The 22712-nt window shown below is 33.0% G+C and overlaps 1 protein-coding gene across 1 annotated transcript; it reads right to left on the reverse strand.

Moving 5' to 3' along the window:
* Positions 1-251: 251 nt before the first annotated feature.
* LOC146534717 (homeobox protein B-H1-like) lies at positions 252-21899 on the reverse strand. The gene is made up of 4 exons (XM_085193069.1): positions 21761-21899; positions 9437-9665; positions 1486-1707; positions 252-1356 (listed from the first exon to the last, which is right to left on the reverse strand). The coding sequence occupies exons 1-4, from the start codon at positions 21897-21899 to the stop codon at positions 1110-1112; spliced, it is 837 nt and encodes a 278-aa protein (XP_085049195.1). The 3' UTR covers positions 252-1109.
* Positions 21900-22712: the final 813 nt, after the last annotated feature.

Here is a 22712-nt window from a genome sequence, read left to right on the forward strand (position 1 = left end):
GGAGTAAGCACAGTGCTATAATACCCCATTCCCTCCCGAATTCTGGAGGAATTGCGTATTGAGTGGCGGAACTCAACACCGCGCTTTCGCCTCGACATCAGAACGAAGAAATAAAAATGTTAACATTGCATTTCTTCGACTGTGAATTACTTGTACCCCTGCGCCACGTATTTAATAATATACCATTACTAATAGTGATTTTGTATATATATAGCAAAAAGGAATATTTTACTAAGAAAAACAACCTCAAATTTAATTGACAACATTTTAATTACAAAACACCACAAAATCTATTGGACATAAAATGTCACTTTTCAGATTGCTTAAGTACATCGCCATATATCTATACAGCGGCAGGTAATAGATACAAACCCAACGCATTTACTTGTGTATTTAATACTAATAATACGTACATTATATACGTTATTATACATTTATATTATACAATTTGCACGTTGCATCAGTTTAAAATATTTGTTTTTATTTCAGAAGGTAATACTGTTTATTCAATCATTTTATGTGTAAATAATTTGCTGCTTCAGGCATGTATAGTATAGAATGTATATATATAAAAATATAAATAAAAAGACGTCACCCAAAAATTAATATGAAATGAATATATCTTTTTTGTTTAAATTTCAACAATTTTCGCCGAAGCCATATTTAATATTACATTTGCACTTTGTGATATATTTGGGACAAACAAAACAATCAAGACCAGCTTGCCGCTTGAACTCACAAAGCTTCTCCACATTTATAGGATTAGTAATACGACATCGAATTTATTTATATTATACATAACTCGCTAATATTATTATTTAATTCGAGCTTATAATATCACATAATTATTATGGACAAGTAGAGTCCAGTCACTATAAACATCTCAAAATGTTCCATCAAGAAGTACGTAATATATTTAACGTAACTAATAAATATATACTGTCTTTCATTCTGATTAAAAGGTAACGAAACTCAATGATGACTTTCACTTCACAGAATAACTTTAAGTTAAGCACTTGTACGTGTTCGTATCACTTGTAAGTCATTATAACCGATTTTTTCGTCCTAAATTTGCCAGAATCGGCGTTTTTGGTCACAGATCACTGGATTTACACGTGTATGGGTTCATCGTCGTCCTCGTCATCTGAACGTCGTTCTAAAGACGGCTCTCGAGGAGATCGTGGGGGTGGGGCCGGACTACCAGGGTCTACGTCGGGGGAAGGTGTGCGTCTCGCTTGTGCGTAGTACCCTAAAGCCCCCAGCGCTGGGCCACCAAGGGAACCGAGGTGAGCCGATGGACCCGGCAGACCCAATCCTAAAGGTGGTACGCCCGCCAACGGAGCACCTGGATATAATCTGTAAACATATTTCTTAATTAACCAAAGGACTAGCTAATAATTTATCGAATAAAGATTTCAAATACTTAAGCAATTAAATTAGTTTTTAGGTCGTTTGACATAAATGTACTATTTTTATATTATTTACCGGTAAGGCAGAGGTTTTTGCAATGTGTTTGCAGAAGCAGATGCAGCGGCAGCAGCTGTGGCCGCGGCTTGCCTGTAGTACAGGTCTGCGGTCGGCGCCGGCTGTGCAGGATAAGCGGGAACTCCCGCCCAGTACCCACCGTACAACCGCTGGAAAGCGGCATAGTTGCCAGCTTCAGCCAAGAGTTCTAGACCGACGGCTGTTTGACGTTTCCATTTCGTTCTGTCAAAGGTATTGATAATTTTAGTTTTATTTTAACTTTTTTTATAATTTTCATATCATAAAAGGTATACGTTTGGGAAATAATAACTTAAATTAGGGTTCATCTAAAGAAAATGTCAAAGTTACTTTGATATTACGAAAGTAATCTTATATATAATAAATTACGGTTCATTTAATTTCAAATAAATATGTTTAAATCATTGTGTGAATACCACAAGAAACACAAATTGCCATTTTTACGCCGCTCTTGAGAACTTAAATCGATTTTGAAATTTTCTAAATTGTCATTTACTAACCCTAAAGTTATAAATCACTAACCCTACAGAGCAGTATGACCCCAATCGTCATCAAATTTGTCACAGACCACTCGAGATGACAATGACGATGTGACAATGGTAAGTAATAAAAAAATATATAAATAAAATAATAAATTTGACAAAACGTCTTGGGCACTCGCATGTTTACCGGAGCGTGGTCTACTGCTTTAATTTGATTTATTTGATTCTCTCCAAAAGGGTATGCGAGTATAAATTACAAGATATTGCGGAGGGGATGAGACATAATGATTATAAAAATGGTCTATTTCATTTTTACCAAATGTCTACTTAGGAAAGTTATTGAAAGCACATTTTATCTAAGGAACTTTTTAACAACGACAATATCCTATAATTTATTTGAAAAACATCCAAATACGTAATCTAGGTGCTTACTCAACTTGTAATATTTTTTTATTAGAAATACATTACTATAACTTAATTTATATAATTATATTAATAATATTGATATCGATTCTTAAAAAATACGAGAGAAATTAGTGTTTATTTATTTTAAAAATATCCAAAACAAACACAAGTACCATATATACGGACCCCAGTAGTAAAATTTAATTTCGTTCTTCAGTTGTCGATTATTTCAAAAGCGGTTATTGTCATCGAGTGAGGTTTTTATTAATTTGTAGGGAGTTATTATCATTGCTATTATTATTTTGTTAGGGAAGAGCCCTTTGTGTGCGGTTACAGTGGTTGTTAGAAGACGCTCCACTGGTTACCTCGTTAATTAATTTCTTTAAATGGATCATTTAATTTTATTAAATGTAAATGAGGGGGAGTTCGGATGTTTTGTGAGTTGAATTTCATAAAATTATTTATGGTTCACCATTAATTATTTTGAATTGAGAACAGAATAGAAAGTATATTTTTATTTCCAATAACGTTTTAAAATAGGATATTATATATTTTTTACTTTTATTTAAATATTTATAATTTGAGGCCAATTATGGTGGAGGGGCAAAAGCATTCGACTAATAATCGCGACACTTTGTGGCTTCGGTCCCCGAAATATTTTAAATTTAGATGTGTTTGCTCTGGTAAATAGGCAAAGCGCGGCGTTGAGCGCTACTTAACATGCAATGCCTCTAGAATTTTGCGGAAAGAGGGGAATAGAAGTGTCTTAATTGGAACGAGGAGAACACTAAGTTTCCAGGTTCCCTCTGCCTACAATGCTACGTACAGGATACAGCTCGAAGTATAGAGCAAGCAAGAAAAAATAATAATTTTAAAAATAATTTAATAATTCGTTCAAAGATCATGTTATTTAAGCACCTACAGACTAATGATAACTGATTTTTTATATTAAAAGCACATTATCTTCGATGAGATCATTACATATTAACTATTCAAATACAGCAAAAAATAAAACCTACTTAACGAAAAAAACAACTAGAAATCAATTTAATAAATAACTAATTGGTTCTAATGAAAAATAGTTAGTCTTGTTTTGTTTTAAATACGACTCCATAATTATCAGAAGCCGACATATTTTGATCGATAGAAAGCTACGTTTGCATTAATCATATTCTAGAACCGGTCCCTCTGAGGAGTGAGGAGTGACTCGAGAGTACTTATTTAATTGTCAAGTACTGAATGAGAGGCAATCTGCTTAGTGACACTATTCTTTTTATTACCGCGACGAACAAAAAGCTCTCAACGTACTCGAACGGGCTGGTGTCTCGAGACTTCTTAACAGACGATTCTCTTTCTCTGTCATTCACACACGCCTTTCCGTAAGAACGAGTTCTCCCCATCTCTTTTCCTGGTCCCGGCGGAGTCTGTCTACGCTCCGCCCAGTGGTTTAGTGATTTGATGCTGCGTGAACTGATTCAATTGTTATTTGAGGTCGCCCATTCTAAAAAGCGCCTTAAGTGTTTCTTGTTAGAGACGAAAATCGCTCCATAAAGACATCCACTTACGTCCTCTCCAAGGAGGTCTCAGAGGAGGAGGTTGTTTATCTCGATTTAAGTTTTTGGAAGACGTGATGCGAATTCGGCTTGTATAGACGACAAACAAGAAAGACGCTCATCGATCCGTTTACACTTTTGCTTAAGCTTCTTAGGTTGTGGGGCGTTGGGTTCTATTTGATTGTTGTTCGAACGTTACTTATACGCTGTTTAGAAAGTTTCACGACAAGTTTCTTTAGAGTGTTCTTATGGGAATTGTTTAGTTCAAGCGATTTTGTTACCTTGTTGACTCTACGTTTTCATATAAGAAGCTCATTATGTGGTATTATATGTTATCTGTCTAATGTCATCGATTTTATATTTATTATCTGTCCAATGTGTGCTTAAAATATTTTTTATTTTATCTGTATTAAATTTTTACTTATAAATTTATTATAGCTGTAGCCTTCAACAATATAATAACTTTAATTGTTACGTCTATATCTTGCTACAACTTTTTGATATTTAATTGGCCAAATAAAACAAAAATATTTTATTTTGCAATGCGAGGGTTATATTACTTTACAGCAAAAAACGATCTTGGCATTTGTACTAAAAGATACATACAATACATTATTAAAATAAATGCATAAATCGCTCTTAATTGCTATTTACATGACATACGATCCATATTTGTAAATGTCTAAACTGAGCTGATGTCGAACATGCCGAAATTAGAACATTAAATTATATACTACGAATTAAAAGGATGTAATCTCATATTAGACCTCCAAAACAGAAATGGCACCGGCAGCACAGTTATTAGTTTCTAAATGATAAAGTAGGCGACCTCCGCGTCCTTGGCTCGATTCCCGTGTCTCTGGATGTGTAATTTAGTTATTCGCTATAAGCGATTAGTGCTTCTTGGTAGCTTGAGCAACCCTTGTATTATGTCATTAGGAATTTGCAGTCACAAGTGTGGTTTTTTGGAACTAAATAGGAATTTATATTATATTTTTTGTATATGTGTATACTGGGTTACGTAAATATATATTTGTTATTTTAGTTCACGTTTTATCGTACACAACAGGGTCGGGAGAGGGAACCTAGTGTTCAGAAATTTCTTTCCCCATTTTCCGCCGAATTCTGGAGGCATTTCATGTTGAGTAGCGAAACTCAACCCCCCATTTTGCCTCGGTACCAGAGCGAAGAAATTAATGATGAAATTGAAGAAATTAATTGTGCCACGACTGGCCGCTTATAACATATATTAAATATGCTTTTTTAAAACATAGAGTAAAAAAGATTTTTAAGAATCAATTAAAAATAATTTTAAGAATCATTCCTTGAATGATCATAGTATATTTCTCTAAAGTAATCAGATACTCCAACTACTTATAAACTCTACGTAAAATATATAAAAAAAGTTTTTCTTTAAATTAAAAACAATTAAAATGTTTACAATACCAGAAATACAGATTAAAAATCCCGCTAATATATCTATAATATATTTTGATTTAAGTAGAATTTCGTTTGCGAATATACTATCATCCGTGTGTCATTATAGAATGCGTCATTAGATAATCACGGATAGCACGTCGCCGACGACTAAACGGCGATAAACGTCCGTCGACAGCCCCCGGGCCTATTATACGTACGTTTACGACTGGACAGTTGCAAAACGATTTGGAGGCTTCTGATGAAATCGGCATTAATTGCTCATTATATGTAATTTCAGTATCTAAAAGCTAATTATGAACGTAAAATACTGGTTTAGAACATTTTCATAGGAAGTTTCACTTAATTCAATGTTTGGTGGATTTTAATCTAATGTATTTTTTTCTAGTAATACATATTAATAAAAACAATATTTAAACGTAAATCACATAATTTTGATATTATTTATTGAATTATTTAAATTATGAGGTAACTTAACACGAGTACCTACTAGGTTTTTAAAATCCCTCTCCGTATAGGCAAAAGATATATTGGGAATATATTTACAGAGCCAAAACTACAATTCTACAGTAAGTTTACTTTGAACGCAATTAACAACAGTTACAACTATAACAAAAAAGCAAAATCTTATTTTATATCTAAATCAATAACTATTATCGAATATCTTACGGCAATAGTCAAGAAAACAGTAGCTTCGCCCAGAACCAAAAATACAGATAAGCTATCGCTTCAATATCATTATACAATGAATCATTTTAAGACAATTAAGTAAATAAACCATTGAATGGTTGTAAAAAAGTATCAATTTGGTCGGCGGTAGCTTTATAATAGATGGTGCGTCGGCGCCGGCTCGGCCGTGACTTGCCGTTCCTTGTGGATGGAGAGCCGACCATTGATTCACACGTACCAACGACATGCTGATCGAGATTTTAATTTCTTACAGGTTACTAGTTCGAATCTATAAGAACTGAGTATTTTCTCTAAGTAACTTTTTATTATTATTTCATAAAATTTTGTATAGAGTCGTTCAATAGATATTCAAGGATTTTTTTTTGTTTGTATGTACCAAATTATAACCAATAATAAAAGTTATTTATAAGTGAAACCTGTTATCGTTTTTATAGTAAATATTTTTTTGTATACTTACTTAAATACTTTTTACTCGATTGAGTCAAATAAATAGGAATACAATACAAAATAAGAGTCCACTAAATCGTCACGATACAAAAAGTATGACAAAAACAAAAACAAACTGTTTGAAATGTAAGACAAAATTAAGAATATCTATTATGTTTAAAAATAAAAGAAAGTGACCGCTCACAAAAGCTATTAAATCCTTCAATTAACTCCAATTTCACACTCTTTCACGAACCGAAAAATCGAAACCCAAACATTGGTTTTACCGAAATTATAGAAAATCATCAAAAAAATGGGGAAAAAAAATGATGCCGGTACAAAAAAGCAGACGGGGCGGGCAACTACTTGTGCGGCGACTGCAATAGCTCTGCAATAGCTGTCCCTAAATTCATATTGTATTGAAATTATGTGCAATATCGGTTCATGTACAGCTAGCTACGAGTTGCTATAAAAATATGTAAAAATAATAATTTTGCAGTCGTTTAAGTGCATTTATTAAAATAGATAACTTTATTAATAATCCAATAATTATTTATTTCCCTAAATTACGAAATATAAATTTAATTCTTATTATTTGTTTTGTTTTTGAAAATTCTCATCGGACATACGTTTACTTAAGGCAAGATGGTTTATTTCCACTTTCATATTGTATTCTGCATATAGCAGGATCTAGAACTAGGCCAAGGACCTACACCAGAAATCTAGGAATCTTCGTTCCCCAGTTTCCATCGAATTTTTGAGGCATTGCGTGTTGAGTGGCGGAACTGAACGCCGCCCTTTGTCTTGGGAAGAAATGAAAATATTAAATTAAAACCTATTCTCCTAAGTGAGAATTGAACCCATAACCATCGCGTTTACAGTCACACCCTTATACCACCGGGGCAAAACGGCAATATGAATAAAAAATGAATAATAGAAAACTAGAGGTAGCGCGTTTTTTAACTACTAACGTTTTTATAAGCCGTCTAGAAGGTGGCACGGTCGGCCCCTGAAGCTCTAATTACGGACGTTTGTTTTTGAAATAACCGCTTTTGTACAGGCGCCGACAAAACTCGTTAAGAGATTTGGAATTAATATCAACATTCATTACTTTTGTTTCATTTTCCATTTCACAATCTTACGTGACTATGGAAATAACGTGGTAATTATTAAATTTATATAATGTTAATTTATTTTCTTCATTATTTTAATTGGACGCGAGTTTAAATGTCGTTTAATATATTTTAAATGTACTTTATTATTAAAGATTTTGATTAAAAGGAAACATTATTATCTACAATATTAGACTTGCCGCTGTTTAGTTATGGCTGACTCAGCATTCTCTATGTCTCGCCGACTCTCTCACGAGCTGTGAACGTTGTCGCAGCCGTAAATAAGTAATGGCGGCGTCTTGAATTAGATATTATATAAACTTTAAGACATTTTATTAACATCTAATATATCTTTACACATAATAAAATCGTAGTGGATCGATGTTTGTACATGGAAGATATAGAACTAAAAATAATGATTTTTAAATTTGTGTCTGTTTGTCTGTTCGATTGTTCCCGTTAATCTAAGAAATGGCCTAACCGATTTAATTGCTGTTTTGACTACTGTATGTTAGCAAGCCCCATAACATTCCAACATTTAGTATTTTTTTATTTCATCAGTATATAAATAACAAACGATATTATTATTAGAAAATAATGATTATGGACAACAGTTCAAGCGGGCGAAGCCGCAACCTATCGCTTGTCCTTAATAAAATGGTAATGTAACAATTATCTTCTGTACATAATTATCATCTTCAATTAATCTTTAAATATCCTTCGTAAACTAATTGAAATAAGTATATTTATACTTATTATATAGCTAATACTTTATCAATATAAATAAACAATAAAAAATATATTAAAATTGCTTACAAAAATACCACACAACATAATATATAACTTATAAAAGAAGTGAATCTATCATTCCATAATGCATTTTCTTTTAAGACTTTTGCTCATAACTTGAACCGTTATTCAGTATTCTATAATAATTGCTTTCTTCGTTCGACCCGTCGTACTCGTATCCAGTGTTATAAACCCATTACAATGTGGGAGGTAGAGTTCTTAATAGCGTTTCTCTACAATTATCATGTAATACAGGGGGGATTCGTTGTTAGAGGGAAATGTGGTCTTAATCATAACTTATTATATATGACTAGCGGCCCGCTCGCGGTGTCACCCGCGTGAACTATGTTATTATTAATTTCTGTCTCCATGGCTACGTCCCAGTGACATCTATGCAAAAATTGAGACTCCTAGCAATTGTAGTAACGAAGTTTCATACAAACTTTCGACCCCAAAAACAACCCCTTAGAAGTCGAATATTACAAATTCCCGTCTTAGCGAGCACCTACGTCCTATAAGTAACTCCTATGCAAAATTTCAGATTCCTAGCACATGTAGTTTCTGAGATTTCGTGATGAGTGAGTGACCTTTCGATTTTATATATATAGATTATATTGTAAGCAGGAGGAAACTAGTGTTAAGACATTTCGTTTCTCAATTTCCGCGGAATTTTTCGAGGCGCGTTAAGTGGCGGAATTCGACGTCGGGCTTTTGCCTTGGTGCCAGAGCGAAAAAATTAAAATGAAATTATTAAATTATGCTTACATAAATTAATGAAAATAAGTGAATATCCCATATATGGATTTCACTTTTCTCTTCTGGAATCCAAAACATAAATTTCAACATGTGACTGTAAGTCCGACAGGTTGTGAGTTTGATCCCCAGTCGAGAAAATGAAATACTAAAAATGAATACTACACGTAACACCTCTAGAATTCAATGGAGAGCGGAATGTACTAACACTACTCTCCCTCTGCTTACCCTACTGCATGCGAAATACAGCGTAAAGTTAAAGAAAGAATCCATATATCAAACTTACCGTCGATTTTGATACCACGTTTTCACTTGGGTATCTGTAAGGCCCAGTTTCGCGGCAAGCTCCATACGGTCTTGCACACTGAGGTACTTTTGTCTTTCAAAAGACTTTTCTAATGTCTGTAACTGGTGGTCCGTGAAGGCTGTTCTCGCCTTTCTCTGTTTCTTCGCGAGTCCTGACGCGTCACCCCCGCATGATTTACTTGATACGTCATCCGAATCATCTTTTACACCTACAACAAAACAGAAATAATAAAAAACGTGTTTCTTAGAAATATTTATATGAAGTATAATATATTCGTATGTTACATATGTATATTTGATTGTATATGGAAATTTTATTTTTACAAATTAGTTTGGAATTAACGGTGTTAAATATAAACATAAAGCTTTTGGAAGAAAATAAAAATGTACGAGCGTTTCCATATTCTTAACAGAAATAAATAAAGGAGCGTTTCCATAAATTTAAGATAAATAAATAAATAAAAAAGAGATGAAAGAGACATAAATAAAAAAGAGAGGAAATGAAATTTTTAACATTTTCAATTCGGCGGAAAATGGAGAACGGAGTGACTTAACACTAGGCACTCTCTGTCAATCCCGATATATGCAGGTAAAATTGAAAAAAATAAAGGGTACCTAATTAATTTTTATAAATTAAAAAATATATCAAATAGGTATGCTTTACGAAAACAAAGACATTGTCATAGGGTAATCCACAGCTTTGTAACTCAAGCAAGTCGTCTCGAGAGTTGTAAGGCTTCTGCGGTCACCACTTCCTTACACGCACTTGGTTGCCTACGAACGTGTTTTTTTAAAATAAGTACCTAGTAAATATTATTTTTTGAATATTCAGATTAAGTTAAAAATATATTTTTTTTATTAAATATTCCATTCCTGAAGGGGGAATCGAGCTCACAACCTGTCGCGTCTAAAGACATACTTCTGCCCCTGCGCCAGGGCTTGCCTCAATAATTATTTCATACATTATTATATAAAAAAATAATAATTTATTTTAAACAAAATAATGCTGTCTATGGCTATTTAAATAAAAAGTTGTTGAAAATACAATAAAGGGTAATAGTACCACAAATTAAACCAATTTTGCAGCATCACGCTTTTTCCCATACGGCAGGAACCTAGTAATGGAACCAATTTCCGCCTAATCTTCAAAAATTGCCGTCTTTCAAGACGGGAGTTCAACGCCGTTCTTCGTCTACCAGAGTAGGAAAATTAAATTAAATTCCCTCGACTGGGAATCGAATCCTTAACATCTAAATTTTTGTATTATATAGAACATATTTATAGACACCATGAGCAATAATTTATACTATGATAATGTTATAACCAATTCTAACATTTTCTTACTATTTCAACTATAAAGATCCTTGTTAGTATAAGAATTATCAAATTTACATTGTTGATACAATTTTTATGTCCAAAAAGTGCTTACTATAATTAAAAATAATATTTATATGTATATACGATATTAAATTAAAGTGTATCAGTTAAGAAACACTTATTGAGATACTTCAGTACTTGACGGTTGTTATCGACCCAAACAAATTAACACCTTTAACGTTAAGTGACTTTTTAATTAAAGTGGTTTTTCATATCTGAAAAGATAATTTTGTATAAGTTAAAAGCCAAATTGAGATATAAGAGAGGGTAAAGATTAATTGAAGATTTATTTTTAAATTAAGACTGAGATTCAAGTCTTAGCTATTACTAATATTTCTGCTTATTCGGATTAGCTACTATTTTGGTCCAGATCTGATGTTGTGGATCTCCAGAACAGAAGGCAGAAAATACCATGTCTTAATTAATATTTAGATCATTATATTTGACAATTTGTTTCGTTATTTATATTTTGTTTTTATTAAAATCTTAACAATGCTTGTAGAGTTTTGAAGAGTCACTTTACGAGCGCTTGCTTCGTCATAAAAAAAGCGGAGAAAACGTAATAACATAATAATACTCCACAATTTTAACACATCACTATTTTTTTTAATAATTTAATTAATTAACATACAATAACGTTTAATTTTAAAGACAATACAAAAAAAAAGAAATTGTACAACACTATCGGAATTCAGTAAGCGCAAAGTACGACACGGGATTATATGTATAAGGCGAGGGAATTAGCTCAGCCGAGTAGAAGTTGCGGTTTACCACCCAGGCACTAAGCGCTCAGACTTACCTTCCCTCTGTTAGCTTACATGCGAACTGCACATTCTTGTATTTTATACGTTTTGTATTAATTTATTTATTTTTTTCATTAATTTATCGTTAAATACTTAATTATCGTGAGGTCCTCGTCGCCCAATGGCACAAGGGTGCGACTGTAATGATGGGTGTGATCGATCGGTCGATCTCAATCGAGGGAATGATGAATTATTAATTGTTAATATTTTAATTTTTTCTTCAAGAATTCGGTGGAAAGTGACTTAACACTGGGTTCCCTCTACCTTCCCTACTACATGTGAAATACAGCGTGAAGCAAAAAATTATTTTATTAAATGTTTTCGATGGGTCATTAGTATAAATGGCCATGTTAAAATTTAAGATTTACTTAAAGGATGGAAAAAGAATCATCTTGCTATTTCGGACCCTAGAGTGAGACCTCCTGGACGCTCCAGGAAGTTCTGGTTGGAACTTATAAGACAGGACATGAGAGCCAATGGTCTAACTACCGTGGAAGTTAAAAGACCGTGCAACATGGAGTAGGTGGAGCAGGAAAACAGAACCCTTGCAAACGCCGGGATCCAATCCATGCCAAGAGGAAGAAGGAAGGAACAAAGATTCATGTTTTTCTTAAGAAATTATGTTAATCTATAAATATATACTATAAATTTAAGTTTATAATTTTATTTTTTAAGAGCAAGACGCATCTTTATTCTGTTTTGTTGTACACTTTCTCTTTTGACATAGCCGTTTATATGTATTAGGGACCATCTACTTGTTTGTTTTGAATACGTGTGAATAAAATATATTCATATATAGAAGTAGGTAAAGTTTTATAATCATATATAAAGTATTTATATAGATAAAAGATATATATATTTAGAGATAAAAGATAGAAGTCTCACATCGGCTCTATAACTGAAAATAGAGCTGGAACTGCTCCTGTTTCCACTTCATAAAAGTACGCCTAGCTTGTGTTTTATGAACTGTTTGATTTATCTATTTCATCACTAAATGAGGCCATATTTGCCAGGAAATTAATTATCAACTATAATTAACTTCCTTTTTTCTTGGTTAATTGTATTATGAGTTTACATAAATTGGATACCTATACAAAGACCAACTATACCTTATGTTTAGCTACAAAAGAAAGAAAATAAAACAATCAAATCAGTCCAGTAGTCATGTGTAGTAAGTACTGGTTGATATTTTAATAAATATTATATAGATATATAATTTGAATTTGAATTTGAATTTCCTCTCTGTTGTAAGTCAAGACGTCTTAACTCTTAACAACAGAGAACTGTCTACTCTGTAATAAAATACAGATAAAGCGTGAGAATAAAATGAAAGTAAATAATTATTTTATAATACAAAATTCGGATCCAAAATTAAAATCGAGGCCAGTCGTGGCTCAGTGTGACTGTAAAAGCGACTGGTTGTGGGTTCCATCCCTACTCGAGGAGATTAGAGAGGCAGAAACACGCAATGCCCCCAAAATTCGGCAGAAAGTGATAAACGCAGTGTCTTAACACTAGGTTCCCTCTGCTTACCACGCTGTGTGCGGGATACAGCGTGAACCTGATTTATTTATTTTTTTAAATACAAAATAGGCCACACTCGAATAAATTTAAAACTTCAAGTCAAATAGGCAAACCGACAATACCCTGGCGAGTATAAACAACCTTGACTAAAAATTGTTAGAACACTATCAAGTGGCTATCACTATTTTTTCCACTCCCCTCCATTTTACAATATCGAGTGTAATTACGACCGACCGAGGCCCATTAGGGTTAGCCGCCATTAATTTATTATAATAAGGACCAACTGCCAAATGCATTTGCTGGACTGTGAAAATTATTATCATTAGTGGACTATAATGTTGCCATAAAACGTCAAGCTACCATTAACCTTATCAAATCGCTTAAAATTAAGCTCCTAGTGTGAAAAATGTACTGGATTTAGTCGCGATTGATAACGTTTCTTTAAAATATGTGTGTTTAATTCTTTATTTTAATTAACTGGTTCAAATATTGTATGTTAGATCATTTTTGTCGTGTATAGATTAATAAAATTCTAATTGACAGTTTTGAGAATTTAATATATCAAGAAATTATATGTAAAATTTGATTTTTTATCTGTATGTTATGTTTCTATGAAAAATAAATGTATAACAGTTCATTTGCTAACATTTATCTTTTATAAATTACCTATTGAATACGTTCAAACTATAAAATTGATTTTAAATCATAGAGATATACCTATACTAATATATTAAAAATAATTATCTAATACAAAAACCTGCTACCGTTTTAATATAATACTCTACAAAATTTTACAAGTAATAAATTATCATTTAAATTTGAACTCTAATATACGATCAAGGATTAAAAAAGATAATGAATACTTATCGTACACGTGTTACCTCTAATGTATTTATAATCGAACACGTTACCGACCTCGTTCGTTTGTCACCGCAAGAACTTATAGCTTTATATTGGCCCAATAGCCCAACACTTGCATCCAAGTTGTACTTGAATCAATTTAAATACGTTGAATTATCTATTTGAGGCCAATCGTGGCAGGTTCGAGTCCCATACAAGGAAATGAAATATTTTTAGTATCAAATCTTTGCTTTTAATCAAAGATAAGCGCGGTGTTGAGTTCCGCCATCTAACATACAATCTTCTAGGAATCGGCGCAAAACGTGAAACAGAGTGTTTTAACACTAAATTCTCTCTGCTTACCGGGATAGAGCGTGAAACTAAAAAAAAAACAAATAAATACTCTACATATATTGGCCTTGTCGGTCCGGTTGTGTCCAACAGCGACGCATTAAAGGACATCCCACGTATCTATTAGATATGTTAAGCTGTTAATTGAATATTAAGTTACTTGCGAGCGCTTGATCGATTCAGAGAATATTTAATTGATTAATAAACACTCCAATCTCTACAAGAATATAGCTGTTATATTAAGGTCACTTTATAATTATGCAGCTACTTGGCTATAGTTATAATAAAATATTAATATTGTTATACTCGAAATAGTTCTTTAGGTTTATTTCACTTTGTAACCCGAATTTAGCAGGGAAGGTATATGGAGGAGTGTTAAAACTCTCTGCTCTCCACTTTCCGCTGAATCCTGGAGGCGCATATTGAATGGTGCAACTCAACGCCACGCTTTGCCTCGATACCAGAACGAAGAAATGAAAATATAAAATATTTAATTTCCTTTGAGTGAGAATTGAACCCACAACCTGTCGCGGTTATAGTCACAATCATGTGCCCCTGCAACTGGCCTCAATGGTGTAATAAAACTATAAAACCATTACATATACTTTTGCAGTATATTTGCATGTTGCAAATTCATTTAGTTAAATATAGACGTATATGTTTACTAAGTATATAAAAGCACGATGTAAATTATTCTTTAGTGGACAAAAGCTAGATATCATAGGAACTTACAACTGAGTTCCCTTTGAGCCTTACTAGAACCTCAAAATATTGAAAGATAAAATTAAAACTTTTACCAGATTTAATTGGCATACAATTGTCGTCAAAAATGCACAATAATAATCAAGGATAACCTTCACAGTAGATAGTCAAATAGTCATATGATAATAGAATGTGCTGACAAGGTGATCTTATTTTATTGATATTTAATTGTAAAATATTTGAACAGAGGCCAGTCGTGATAGGTTGCGGGTTTGATTACCACTCGAGGGAATTAAATATTTAATATTTTAATTTTTTCGCTCTGGTGTCGAGACAAAACGCGGGCTTGAGTTACGCGAGACTGCGGAAAATGGTAATAAATAATAATGGTGGTATTATTTTTCTTTCTTAAGTATGAAAAACAAATGTTAAGAATAATTATGTGTCAGAGTTTAACTTCGTACACGTATTTCGAAAAAAACTTTAACGCTATTTCAAATAAAAGAAGAGATTTTTATAACATTAATAGATATCTTTTCAAATTTACAAGAACAATTCTATATAGTTCACACATTCTAAATGGGCTGGCTGAAAGATAGGTTTATATATTTAATATAATTGGCTTTAATTTATTGCTATAACCAAAACAAAAGCGCTTTTAACATTTTTAAGTTAACATTATAAAAAAAACCTTAGATATCTTATAATTTATATTTAAAAAATCACATCAAGTAATTTGTTTAAAGCAGCGATTTAATTAATTAACGCATTATGCTCGAGTTACATAGAAGCCATGCGAGATGCGCGGGCGCAGCTAACAATGCGTCCAACGAGATGACGTTACGTCATAGTGGCGTAACACTATTCACACAAATTATTACTGAAAGTTTTCTATGTCATAATAAATAGTTTTATAAGCAAAAGACAGTTATATTAAATTGCGCTTTAATTATAATTTTAATTTACCATAATTTCTTTCATCTGGTTGGAAAATATAACCTCTTTGAAACTTGGATTATAAGATATAATCCAAGTTTCAAAATAATTAATTATTTTATTATAATACTAGCGGCCCGCTCGCGGTTTCACCCGCGTGAACTATGTTATTATTAATTTCTGTCTCCATGGCTACGTCCTAGTGACGTCTATGCAAAATTTGAGACTCCTAGCATTTAGTAACGAATGACAAAGACAAATGTCATTAGTACCGAAGTTTCATACAAACTTTCAACCCCAAAAACAACCCCTTAGAAGTCGAATATTACAAATTCCCGTCTTAGCGAGCACCTACCTCCTATAAGTAACTCCTATGCAAAATTTCAGATTCCTAGCACATGTAGTTTCTGAGATTTCGTGATGAGTGAGTGACCTTTCGATTTTATATATATAGATTATATCATTAATTTATTTTGCGAAAATAATATAACTATTATAAAATACATAAGTAGAGATATAAGATTCTCTCGTGGATTATCAAAAATTATTAGAATTACATATGTTTTTGTCAAATACTGTTTGTTATAACACTAAGCTATCTTGGATATAAAATTAACTTGCATTTTATCTACGTCTCTATTTAGAGTTAGTTATTCAGTTATTTTTCCCGTAATTAAAGATAGCACTCATAATAGTAATCGTAAAACAATACTGCAATGCCGCCGCTCGATTTTTGCCACGATAGCAATTAGAAAATGTATGTAATTATATGTTTATATAAACCTGATTACAGTACAACGGTTTCTTACATTTGTAATCGTAAGAGGGCTATTACAAACACTATATTTTAATTTCTTTGCGAATTGCAGAGAGAAAAATAATTTTTTTCGTTTTTCGTTTCATAATAAAATAATAATCTTTATTAGCATTCAAATAAATAATAAATTAAACTCCTATTCTTTATTTTAATATTTATTAAACGAGAGAAAGATACGAACGCACGTCTTAATTAATTTAATTAAAAAAAAACAATTGAATAGAATTCTAAATATAAATTCTAAGTTTCATTTTTGTTTTGTGGCATTATATAAATAGTACTAACTATTCATATTTAAACCGTGGGAAATTTAATATGTCGGATCGAATAAGCTTACCACTTTTAGATTTGGATAAGCCAATGTGAAATCGTATGAAAAATTATGTATTTTCGAATACCCTTAGGGAACCATTCAAGTGGACTTTGGTATTTCCGAAGCTATTACACGGTAGCTTCACATTACTTTACATTTCCTATTTCATATTAAACTCACTTTATATGGATAAATGTATCAACTTAATAATAAGAACAAGCAGTTCACAGTTTTATACAAAAAACGTAACTGATATGAAAGTAAAAATAATGCTAAATAAACTAACTAGTACTTCATTACGTGGAAACCAATTGGAATTAAGTTATAAAAAATATATTAAATACTAGAGACTCAAACGTGGCTTCGCTTACTTAAGCTTAGTTTTAAAAATATAGGTAAAAGATATATTTTTTAAGTATTCTATGTCCATTCTAATACCTTAAAGAGCATGTGTACAAAGTTTCATGAAAATTGATCGAGTAGTTTTGGCGTGAAAGCGTAACAGACAAACTTACATACATCTTTAGTATGATACACATTGCTTACTATGTTTCATAACAAAAATCATCACCAACGAAACCAGTGGCTCGACAATTTCAACATTAGTACAACAAATACGTGTAAAATAATCTCCCCAAGAAAAAAAAAGTTTTAATCACGAAGTCTTAAGACGAACCTTTATATTTTAAATCGAACCCAATTTCACAGCTCACATCGCCTGTCAGAAGCGACACAAAGCCACATGGAAGCCGTATTATGGGAGAACTCTGGGCCTATTTATATCAATGATGATAATCTATTTATTGTCACGCTAAAAAGTTTTGATTTTATCATTTGGTACGATGAAAGAATTGTCACTTCTTGTCCCGACGCCAAAAGTCACGTTGGTTGATGACGTGACAAAATAGCTGTTATATATAGGTGTTAAAGTCTAAAGTTGTTTGAAGTGGTGTGATTTGAAACAAGGTATGCTAAGTAGATTAGCGATGGTGCGCGCTTGAGGTTAGGTTTGACGTTTCGAGTAACGAACCAGTGGCTTCGTAAATGTACAGTTGCTTACAAAATATTTTATGTTTTATTATTATTTTTATTTTTTTCAAGCTTCACGCTGAATGCACAAAGCAGGGTAGGCAGCAGAGGGAACCTGGTAACCTAGTGTTAAGACATTCCGTTCCCGTTAAGACAAATCCGTTTAACACTCGTTACCAGAGCGAGTAAATCAAAATATTACCTACCTAAATATTTCCTCGCGTGGGAATCGAACCCAAAACCTGTCACGTTCACAGTCCCACCCATAAGCCACAAATGGCCTCAATTCATTTCATTCAACGTGCTATATATGTCATAAAACATACATATGTCATAAAATATAACTCACTTACTTTAAAAATCAAGTTAATTAATTGTTTCAAATACGTTTTACTTGTACCTACCGACTCGACTGCACAATCGATTTAATCGTGCGACCACGGGTACCATTACACGAAGATTAATTACTTTTGTAAATTGTCAGTAAGGTTTATAATATGAACACTAATTACTATAAACGGTGTATTTTTCACATTCTCAGTAAATGAGTTTCTTTTAAATTACAATGCAAGAAGCTTTGTGTTTACAGTTGTTTGTACGTACTCGTAGAGGCTTAATTACTGGCGGACGTTGAGTGCAGTAATTGATAGGTTAAAATCATTAGATAAAGTCTGAAGTCAGTATATTGGAATAGCTCGTTATCATTATATTATTTTTAAATCTTATTAAATAATTTTAAATGTTATTTTAAAAGAGATTCTATAGAAGATATCCTGTAAACCACCCATTTTTACTTTTGGTCGATTTAGAAACATAATCCATCCATTTAGAAATACGTTAGAGAAATACTATTAGGCAGAGGGAGCATAGTGTTAAGACACTCCGTTTCCCATTTACCTCCAAATTCTAGCGCCATTAGTTGTTGAGTGATGAAGAAATAAAGATATTAAATATTTCATTTCCTCGAGTGGGAATCGAACCCATAATCTGTCACGCTTGTGACTCAGAGCCACGACTGGTCTGAAAATATTTTTTAATTAATTATAAATCCTACTCCTGTTTATTTACTAAAATCATAGTTCTCCTTCTGTTAGACACTTTGTCGACAACTGTACTGATGCAAACTGCCACCATGGATGGACATTCACGAATTAGGTAAGCTATTTAAAGTTTAAAAACGAACTCAACTTGACATTTGACAAAAAGCTGATTACGTCGTCATTTTTTTTCTCTTCCCCCGGGCAAAGGGCCTTTCAGACGGGATTAATTTGGTACGTTTTATATGGGTTCACTTATCTCGGGACCGAGTGTTTGGAGCGAGTTGTATTTATCGCGGCCATTATACCTTTTATTATTTAATTTATTTAACACTTCGAGTTTATCGGCTTGTCTATTAAATCGTCGTAGGTAATGCGATTGAAAGCTAAACATTGTGGAGATAGTTAACAGAATATATGAGTACGTTAACTATTTAGAAAAGCATAAATTTTAAGCCTGTTTAGAACATAAGGTTTATGCGATTAGAATAACCCTTTTGCTATTGAATGAAGGTAAAAATTCCTTTCGTTTATACTAAATTGTAAATGTAGAGACGAATTGTAAATAAACTAGAATTTGATTTTAAACAAAAGGATAGCATAAATAAAATTTAAATAATGTCTAAATTTATATTTAGGTAAACATAATTTTTCCTATAAATAATTGCAATGATTAATTATTTAACATAAATAATTGGAATTATTCAATTTTTTTATAAAAGTAAACTCTAGTACTTAGAGTTTAATTGTTTTATTGTTTCTGCGCCATAGTTAAAATAAACCAATGTAATGTTATTAATTTTTCAACATATTATACATTCATTTAAAGACTTTTATTTATAAACTATTAATTTAAACAATCAAATATCTATTAGTGAAAACATATTTTATATTGTTATATTAATATTTTATTTCTATTAAAAATTATACAAATTATATTTTATAAATGTGTATTTTCACGCAATGCCTACTGGTAAGCATATTCTTTATTCTCTTCTCTTTAGTCGTACAAGATAAAAATAAAATATAAAGCTTACTCTGCTCTTCACTTTCCGTCGATTTTTAAAGATGATTTTATATTGTTTACTGTTTATTATACATAAAATGTTCCACAAGTAGGATTTAAACCAATAAACATCGAATTAACACACACATACGCCAGATGTGCTACGACGGCGATTAATATAATTGATATTTTTAAAACTTCTATACACCTATATACGGAAGAAGAAAAATATATACAATACTACAATAAAATTTATTGCTTACTAATCAGTGTAAAATGAAGTATAAATATGTATTAAATATACATAAAATATTTATAAGGCTTAAAATATACTATAAAGATATCTTTTTAATTTTAGAAACAAGCTATTTAAGTTTTAATCATTTGGTTGGCACTGTTATTTTAATATTTTCGAAATAAAACTTCACAATTTTTTTTCTGTTTCCATAACAAAAAAGGTAAATAAGTATTTGTTGTTAAAAGAAGACAGCGCTTAAAAAAAACTCTTACTGAAGACTATTAGACAGAAAATAAATATCTATATTATATTTTTCTTGAATCCGCTACTTTTGTTTAATATTATGTATGTACTTCAAATCCCCAAAACTCAATACAAAATTTGGTACCTTCTAAGGTACGTACTACCTACATACTAAATATTAACTAATAAATATTAAATTTAAAAAAAATATTAAGCTATACTTAAAATATATTTCTGGTAGAATATAAATTAAAAAAAGATATCCTTTATGATAATTAATTTAAATTTTGTTACTTTAATATCATCAACTGACAATTAGTTCTTCGAATGATAATGTAAATTTATACTTTAAAATATATGTAGTTTTGTACTTCAAAACATAATATAAAAAAAACATTTAACATAAATCAACAGTTTTAAGTGAAATAAAAGGTGTTTCGCTTACATTTTAAAAAAATGTTACTATAATATAACGACGGCGTTGAGATCCGCCAGTCAATTCACAATATCACAAACTTGGGCAGAGATTGGAGAACGAAGTGTTAAGCCACTAGGTTCTCTCTACCTACCCTACTACCCTGCCAGCGTATAGGTAAATTATAAAATAAACCTGAATAAGTTAGAAAATTGTCTATTATTAATAAGCTATAAAATCGCGTGACGACTATTATTATTCATTGTCAGAAATGATACTATTATAGAGATAGTGTAAATAAATAATCCTTTATTTATATTTTAATTATTATATCAATAATAATTATAATTGATATATGTCTAGGCCGTTTTTATAATTATAATCTGACATGGGTTCATGAAAACAAGCAGTGCCGTTGATGTCTTTTCTAAGACGCATCCATTCCATCTTGATATTTTTTCATATCGGAATTGTAAATGGGATTTACTGGTACATGCTTCAAATAGCAAATAACTACATATTATATATTCGTATCGTATATGATAATACGTGAAAATTATAATAAATAATTTTATTATGCATCACATAAGACAAATGTCAACATTTATCAGAATCAAAACTTAGACTCTACCTATTGATCTTTTCTTTTTAAAACTGCACCCGTACTACTAACCTGGAGAATCCGTAGCTGATCTATCCGAATCCGAATCCCTGTGCGCGCTGAGGTCTCTGGGCGCTGCGTCGAGGATGTCGGTGATCATGAACCGCGTGCGTGGCGCGCGCGCGTCGCGCTCGTCGCGCTGCACCGTCATCGCCACGGCGCCGGGGCCCGCGCCCGCCGCCGCCGCTCCTGCTGCATCCAGCGCCCGCGCGCGCCACCGCCCGCCCACAGCTACCTCCACCTCGCTGGCCCCCAGCTCGCCGCCGGCACCGGCCTGCTCCCCTGCCGGCTGCCCGTCACCGCACCAGGCACATCACACCGCACACGCAGGTACAACTGACACTACTGTCACTAGCCCAGTGTCCGATACACCATCGCCGTGCAACGCGTCACTTAGTAAGTATTATCGTTCAGCACTCAGAGCACAGAGTCTCTCTCTACACTGTATTGTGGTGGTGTCGAGCACGTGGTCCGCGCAGGTCGAGGGGACAGAGTGGCACTGGCACTGGCGCGCGGCGCGAGGTGTCGGCTACGACTGCGGAGGGCGCGGGCGGGCGCGGCGAGGTGCGAGGCGGGCGGGGCGAGGCGCGAGGCGGGCGAGGCGGGGCGGTGGGCGCGGCCGGCCAACGACGCAGCGGCGCTCCGGGGCGTGCCGCTGCCATGTTGCCGAGGCCGCGCTAATGCTCTTTTTGCCTCGCCGCGGGAGAAAGCGCGGATTTAAGCTTTTATACGTGGATAAAACGCTTTTATAGCGATATAAAGCGTTCTCGCTGCGGGATATCGCGCTTTACGACGGGTTTTACTGAGAGTTGGCGACACTATGCGCTCGTAATTGGTTTGCTTCGGCCAAATTGAGGCTAGCGCGCCCCAGACGCCGCTGTTTGTTACTTTGAAATATGGATGACATTTAGTGCTTATTTAAAAAGACATATGAAAGCTTCAGAACGTATTTCCTATATCTATC

The sequence above is a fragment of the Heliconius melpomene genome, chromosome 11 (assembly GCF_056956725.1).
Source record: "Heliconius melpomene rosina isolate 202511_hmr_F chromosome 11, ASM5695672v1, whole genome shotgun sequence".
NCBI lineage: Eukaryota > Metazoa > Arthropoda > Insecta > Lepidoptera > Nymphalidae > Heliconius > Heliconius melpomene.

Coding starts and splice junctions, on each gene's coding strand:
- LOC146534717 (XM_085193069.1), bottom strand. CDS start 21,899: ATGACGGTGCAGCGCGACGAGCGCGACGCGCGCGCGCCACGCACGCGG. Junction 1,708..9,436: donor ACGTGGTATCAAAATCGACG/GTAAGTTTGATA, acceptor TACCTTTGACAG/AACGAAATGGAAACGTCAAA. Junction 1,357..1,485: donor CAAAAACCTCTGCCTTACCG/GTAAATAATATA, acceptor ATATGTTTACAG/ATTATATCCAGGTGCTCCGT.